This window comes from Zeus faber (genome assembly GCF_960531495.2).
Source record: "Zeus faber genome assembly, chromosome: 2".
NCBI lineage: Eukaryota > Metazoa > Chordata > Actinopteri > Zeiformes > Zeidae > Zeus > Zeus faber.
The window spans coordinates 46,946,069-46,953,473 of NC_137189.1; the positions used below are offsets into that span (position 1 = coordinate 46,946,069).

Sequence of the window (7,405 nt, forward strand, 5' to 3'; positions counted from 1 at the left end):
TGGGGGGGGGGGGACACCCCACAATAATCAAAACCTTCCAAAGCAACCGCTCCAATAATTACATCAGGATGAATGAAAGAGTATGAATTGAAATAAAACATGAAACGTTGGATTTCTCGTTCGGACTCTCATTAGCAAGGGAAGAAAGGCCATGCGTTGCAAGACTGGGTTGTGGTCAAGCCCGTCCTGTGTGCAGCACTGGCTGAGTTAGATCATAGTTAGGTGTTTGCCCTTTGAAATTCAGGCAAAATCCTCATTAAACAGCCATTTTTGGGGGGGATGAGAGGAGGGTGGAGACCTCAACTCCCCCAACGTTCAACCCCAAGTTACAGCCACGATTATTTGTACCTGTTGGGACACTTTTTCTCCTCTCAAAACGACCCTCAGATAGTTTATTTATAGATTTTACATATATCCAATTTATCTAAAAATAGATTATCTATAAAATCTATAAAACATAAATATCTCCCGAGACGGATTCTTTGTTTTTCTCTTTTATTGGTGAAAAATCTGCAAAGGAGAAATATATTCTTGCCATGTCCTTCTCGCCTTTTCCCGCCATACCATCCACACACCCAAAAACTAAACTTAAATATAATAATAATAATAATAATAATAATAATAATAATAATTATTATTATTATTATTATTATTATTATAGCTGAGTTTTACAGTTTTCCGACTTTCCGTAATGCCGGGATCCGGACTCCACAAATTCAGCCGGATTTTGACCCGATTTTGTCGTGGCCGACAAATTTCCAGTGTGGGGCCTGAATATGAACTTACCCCGTGTAGTGTGATATTATCGGTGACCACCCCGACCAAAGGTCCAGCGTGTCCGATTTTTTCGTGTTTTCCTGCCTAGTCTGCCAACTCCTACGGCGCCTCCCTGAGCGTTGACCAATAGGACGACGGAGAGCTCTCTGGTGCACGTACCTGTACGTAAACATGGTGGTGGGGTGGGAATCGAAACCCATTCTACATCCATTGCCGACACAGATTGTCCAAATGATTGGATCTACACTGGAACGGGTCCACGATCGCCTTTTTCTTCCTTTTATTTTCAGTTTCTGGACCCTCCCCCACAACGACCTATGAACCATGATTGGTCGGGTTCATACTCAGTCATACATAGTGTTGCCGGTCTCCCGACCAAGACACGGCGAGAAATGATGGCACTGCGATCCCCTAATCTGACATGGTGACCATCGTGAAAGACAAATACAGTATATTGTGCAGTCTGATCCCGCCATAAAACACGTCGTATCGACAATTTTTGGGGTCTGTGAAACGCAGCACGAGTTTACATTGAACGCCACGCGGGCTCCTCTGGCCTGCCGTAGCAAACAAGCGTAAATACCAGGCGAAGCAAACCCGTCTCCACAGCGCAGGTCACCCAATGCGAACGAGCGCCCAGAGAACCGGGCTTATATCACATCGGATGATGACCTCACAAACGCCCCGCTCTTCAAGCTCATCGGGGTGCGCCAACGTTCTTCAAGTTCCAGTAAAGTTGCAACGTTTTTCCCCATTATTTCCCGCTTTCCAAATGCAGATCGATATTGATCCAACCGGAACCACAAGATGTCTGAAACGTCCCGGCTCCAACGAGAAGTCGGCCATGGCTGTGCGTACCGCAGTTGCCGTGTTTCAGATACTATTTGCACGAAAAATGCCTTGAAGATGAATCACAATGAAATAAAATAAAATAAAATAAAATAAAATAAAATAAAATAAAATGATGATGATAATAATAATTATTAAAATTAATAATTATTAATCATTATAATACTAATTATTATTATAATTATTAGTATTATTATAATCATCATCATCGTCATGATCATCATCATCATCATCTTTTTATCTCAAATTAGACTCAAACCCGGAACTGGAGCAGCGTCCACTCAGCTGCTGCGGCCACAGGGTGGCGCTGGGGAGCAGCTGCGTGGAGACCGTCATGTCATAATTAACTTTCTGACTCAAGTTCAAAATGTGTGTTTGAGGGGAGTATGTGTCCCAGGACTGGGATGTTTGGTCGAGTTATCATCACTCCTATCGCATGTCAGCACATGGATCGTTTTGGGCCCTGCAGGGCATTTGCAGCTCCAGTGTAGCTACAGATTTGGAAAAAAAAAAAATATATATAGTATTAATATACAGTATTCACGTGGAACTTAATGTACAGTGTTTTTCACATGATGGCTCCGGATGATTCTGTCCGTTGTGTTGTTTAATTTGTTGGACTTTCATTGGTTTGATCATTTTTTTTACTGCATCCATCAGTGTGTTTGTGTCTAAATCCCACAGACCTGCAGACAGGCGTCGAGCGTTATTCCGGATTTACACTGCCCTGGAATTTGGGAATTCTTCGAATTTAAGGTGTAGTTTTATATATTTTGAAGTGAAAAAACTGATTCGGATTAATAAGCTTTTTTTCATTTAAACATTCCAGTCACTAAATGTGTGATCTGTAAAGTGACCTGTACAAAAAAGAGAAGGTAGACCTACTCATTTTGTTTGATATCTGATCGAATAAATTATAGAAATATTGGATTTTAATCGACATGATTCGGGCAAAATGAGATTTTTTTTTTAAAACCCCATCACATCCCATAGTTCATTTTAAAGTGACGGTATGGCGGTATGACGGTATCTAGATTTTCCCAAACGTTCGGATGGCGTATTATGGTCTGTATCTCGCGGGAAACGCTTCCTCCGCGCGTCCGGTGACAACGCTCACCCCGACCGCGCCGAGGGAAGAATGAAGGTCGGACGGAGACGGGAGGGAATTACGATCAAGACAAGTAACAGCGATTAAGTCGTCAAATAGCCCGCGAGGAGAAAATGAAAAGTGCAGCAGGAATAAGCGCCGTGGGTCCACATCTGCTTTTTTCCAGTCTTGAGTCCTGCTTTGCAGCGGACGGACACCGAGTTGCGGGGAAACAAACTTCACACCCGCGCGGGGAACAGTCTCCGAGGAAGAAAATCCCGCAGATCGATGCGTCGAGGCCTGTGTCGTGAAAATCAGGGAGTGTGAAAGAGACCGTAATAAACTACATCTATTTTCATTGCTAACAAAGCGGTTGTGCCGAGGGCTCCAATGATAATAAAAAAAAAAAGACATAAAATGGACTATTAAATTGATTTATGGACTCCAGGATCCGTTACTAATCCCCGTTAAGTAAGTAAAGTAAGAGTATGTGCAACAAAAATATATAAATACAAAATAGAAATAAGTTAGAATGGAATAGTAGCCTCAACAAACGCACGAAGCACAATATACAATGACATAAATTTGAATTAAAATATGAAATAAAAACAAAATAAATTTGGCATTAGCAAAAAATGGATTTATTATTTAATTATATATATATATATCAAAGTATTAGCGTGCAATTCAACTGACGTCATTCAGTATATATTTCACATTTCCTTTTTTCCTCCTTGGCCGCTTTTTGGGCGCAGGGGATGGAGGCGGCGGAGTTGCGGCCACAGCCACCCCCCACCCCCCACCACGCGTCACGTCACGCAGCGTCTCATCCAATGCAAACACGGAACCAAATGCACCCACCCCCTCCACCACCCCCTCCACAACCACCCTCCTTGATCCAGCTGCATCGGGGACTGGTCACACGCACACCCCACCATCTCCATCCCTCCACCCCTCTCTCCATCACCACCACCCTCCTCCTCCTCCTCCTCCTCCTCCTCCTCCTCCCAGACCAGACCCGCACTATAAGCCTCCCCGGCTCGGACCAGACCCACAGTCACTCCTGGAGAGGAACATGCGGGACCGGAGCTCTGCCGCGTCACACTAACCCGCGCACGGCTCACGCACGACCGGACACCCGACACGGAACTAATACTATAATAAATAGGATCCTCATCCCAGTATCCCCGGCGGTATTGATGGTACCGTGCAGAGCCGCTCCTCCGGCTGACAGCGGGAGCGCACCGTGCGCGTAAAAACCCGGAACACTTGTAGGGTGGCGGAGCGCCGGCGGCGTGCGGTTGTTTTTTTCTTCTTCCCCGCAGCGCGTAATTTTTAACGACTTTCAGCCCGTTGCTGCGGATTAGACATTCTCCTCCTCCAGTTGGATGTAAAATTTAAAAAAGTCACCTGCCAGTGCTGAACCACAAACAACACACCGCCAACACAAGACCGAACCGAACCTGCGCCTTGGAATTGGAATTGCGCAACGCCATGGCGCAAAGGGTAAATTTGAATTTTCTGTATTTTGTATTTGCCTTTCTTGTGCGTAAATGTCAAACCAAACCAGTAGGCACCAAAGTCATTCTCGGATCAACGTTTTTGATACTTTTAAGTTTACCCAGATGTAGCTTCTCCTTATTTATTGCGCACCGCCGTGGCGCAAAGGGTCAATTTAAGCCTGTTTTCCATTTTTTCTTTTCTTGTGCGTAAATGTCAAAACAAACCAGTAGGCACCAAAGTCATTCTTGGATAAATGTTTATTATTATTATTATTATTATTATTATTATTATTATTATTATTATTATTATTATTATTATTAATAATAATATTATTATTATTATTATTGTTGTTGTTGTTATTATTATTATTATTATTATTATTATTATTATTATTATCATTATTATTATTATTATTATTATTTATGCGCACCCTCATTAAGTGCAAGCGCATCTCCTTTTTATTGCGCATGATGTATTTTTATTTCCACTTAATCAGCCACAAATGTACATGATATGGAAGACAATTATTGCAACTTCACCACAAACAAGTCGTATTTTGGACATAATAATCCTACCGGTCTGACGAATGCAAAAATTTAAAAATACATGCAAAGAAGAAGAAGCGTCACTTAAATAGTGTTGATGCGCAATTTTCATGGCGCGCGTGTGTTTTTTTAGACGAGTTGTCGTTATTGCCCCCCCCCCCCCCACTTCCCTTCCCTCCCCACCCCCACCCCCACCCTCACCCCCCCGCACTTGCGCCACCAAACGCCCCCAGCTAACTTGTCCATGATGTTCCTCCAAACTCTCCATCCCATGTCGACCCCAGTACGACGAGCTCGCCCACTACGGCGGCGCGATGGACGGCGTGGTGGGAGTCCCGACCTCCATGTACGGGGACCCGCACGCCCCGCGGCCCCTGCCCCAGGTCCACCACCTGAACCACGGGCCCCCGCCGCACCCCACGCAGCACTACGGGGCCCACGCTCCGCACGGCCTCATGCCCGGCAGCATGGGCTCCGCCGTGAACGACGCGCTGAAGAGGGACAAGGACCAGATCTACGGGTGCGGTGGGAGGAATGGGAGGAATGGGATGAATGGGATGAATGGGATGAATGCGCATTGACGTGCGGGGGTGGGGGTTCCGTGTCGTTTTAACCCGAATGTAAACCCATCCACGGATCTTTGAAACCTTTTCAAAGTCTAGAAATTCAAAAAATAGAACCGAGTGCACCGCTCATAAAGAGCCACATCCTATTATCAAACATTGTCCTCGTCAACTGTAATAGAATACGTGTCCAGATGCGGTTTTGGGGTTAACGCGATGTAGTATATACGATGAAATAAAATAAGAAAGCTCTATTAATTCCCAGGGGGAATTCCAGGTGTTTATTTATAAGACAGGAAAACCAATGGATGAGAAATAAACAAATTATAAGGTGAGAATGGATAAAATAAGGGATAATATAAAGGGCAGGAATAAAGTGTTATATGTCATGTTATGTTATGTTATGTTATGTTATGTTATGTTATCTTATGTTATCTTATGTTATCTTATCTTATCCTAAATGTGTCTTGCAGCCATCCATTATTCCCTCTACTTGCCCTGGTCTTTGAGAAGTGTGAGCTGGCGACGTGCACGCCCAGGGAGCCCGGCGTGGCCGGCGGCGACGTCTGCTCCTCGGACTCCTTCAACGAGGACATCGCGGTGTTTGCCAAACAGGTAGAGGCTCCGAACGCACGTCTCTTCTTTTTTTTTTTACATTTTATTTTAGATTTAAACGCGTTTCCTTGTTTGTTTGGGTTTTTTTGTTTTTGTTTTGCATTTGCATTCGCACGTGTTTGTTTTATTTTCATTGCACGTGTTGATGTGTGTTTGTTTGAATCTTTCAGATCCGTGCAGAGAAACCTCTCTTTTCCTCCAACCCAGAGCTCGACAACTTGGTGAGCGGTCCCCCCGCGGTTTAGCGCGTCGGCCCCGAGTCCCTCCGCTTGTTTCAAATTCCTCTGTTGGGGAAGTTTTTTGTTTTGTTTTGTTTTGTTTTGTTTTGTTTTTCTTCTCCTGTGTTTTGAACCCAACTCCACCTCCAAAAGGAAAACGTCAACGATCCTTTGGCCTCCTCAAAGGCAACACCGCGATTTAAATAAGAGAATTCGATAAAACACCGGGAAAGTGATTGGGTCAACTTAAAAAATGCTTTGATTTGTTTAACCTTTTTTTATCACTGTTTTTTACAAATTAATTTCCCCGATTTTCATGATGATAACACAAGGGAAAAATCTTGTTTTTTCGGGGGGGAAGATAATTTATTTGTATAGCACTTTTCATCTACGAGGGCAATTCCAATTGCGTGACATAAAACACAAAATGCGTTACATCAAATTAAGGAAGAATAAAAGAATAGAGGCGATTAAACAGGCCTGTAGCCGTAAATGGAAGGGTGTGGTAATTCTCAGTCTGGTTTAAATCACCCGGTTCGTTTGATTTCCTAGACGTGTCGCGTTCTTAAACTTCATCTTTTATTTGTATTTTTCGCATTGTTTTTGAAAGGCGGAAAATGAAACGAGAGGCCAACTCACGTCTTGAAAGGTTTTGTCTTTGTGTTTCCCCAGATGATCCAAGCGATACAAGTGCTGCGATTCCATCTGTTGGAATTAGAGAAGGTGAGCACGACGGCACGCACACGCACTTCATTTACAATTTATTATAAAAAAAATATATATGCATACATTTAAATCACTGATGGGCTCCAACCCATTACATTTCAAACAAACTGTTCAATGGCTTTTTTTTTTTTTTTTTGCACGTCTATATTTTTTTATTAAATTTTTTTTTTTTATATTGTGCACGTGCACATGCTGAATATGCAAATTGTGCATTTTAAATCGTGCAGGTGCACGAGCTGTGTGACAACTTCTGCCACCGGTACATCAGCTGTCTGAAGGGCAAGATGCCCATCGACCTGGTGATCGACGAGCGGGACGGATGCAAATCGGACTTCGACGATCTCTCCGGCTCCTCCACCAACCTCGCAGAACACGTGAGTGGAATTCGTTTTGAAATCAGAGCGAAAAAAATGAAAACATATTGAAAGTTGAATGAAATGCCAATACATTCCTGCAAAGGCGGTTCATTTTTATTGCGCGCCATATAGGCCTGTTTTTTTATTTATTAAATTTTCACTTTAC

At 43.3% G+C, this 7,405-nt stretch overlaps 1 protein-coding gene across 1 annotated transcript in view; it reads left to right on the forward strand.

Moving 5' to 3' along the window:
- Positions 1 to 5,051: 5,051 nt before the first annotated feature.
- meis2b (Meis homeobox 2b) overlaps positions 5,052 to 7,405 on the forward strand; it is a gene marked incomplete at its 3' end in the record, with an annotated part of 19,654 nt that continues 17,300 nt past the window's right edge. Inside the window, exons 1-5 of the mRNA XM_080019936.1 lie at positions 5,052 to 5,281; positions 5,798 to 5,939; positions 6,110 to 6,160; positions 6,830 to 6,880; positions 7,111 to 7,257. Coding sequence (XP_079876062.1) covers positions 5,076 to 5,281; positions 5,798 to 5,939; positions 6,110 to 6,160; positions 6,830 to 6,880; positions 7,111 to 7,257 — 597 coding nt within the window. The 5' untranslated portion in view covers positions 5,052 to 5,075. The remainder of the gene's footprint in view (positions 5,282 to 5,797; positions 5,940 to 6,109; positions 6,161 to 6,829; positions 6,881 to 7,110; positions 7,258 to 7,405) is intronic.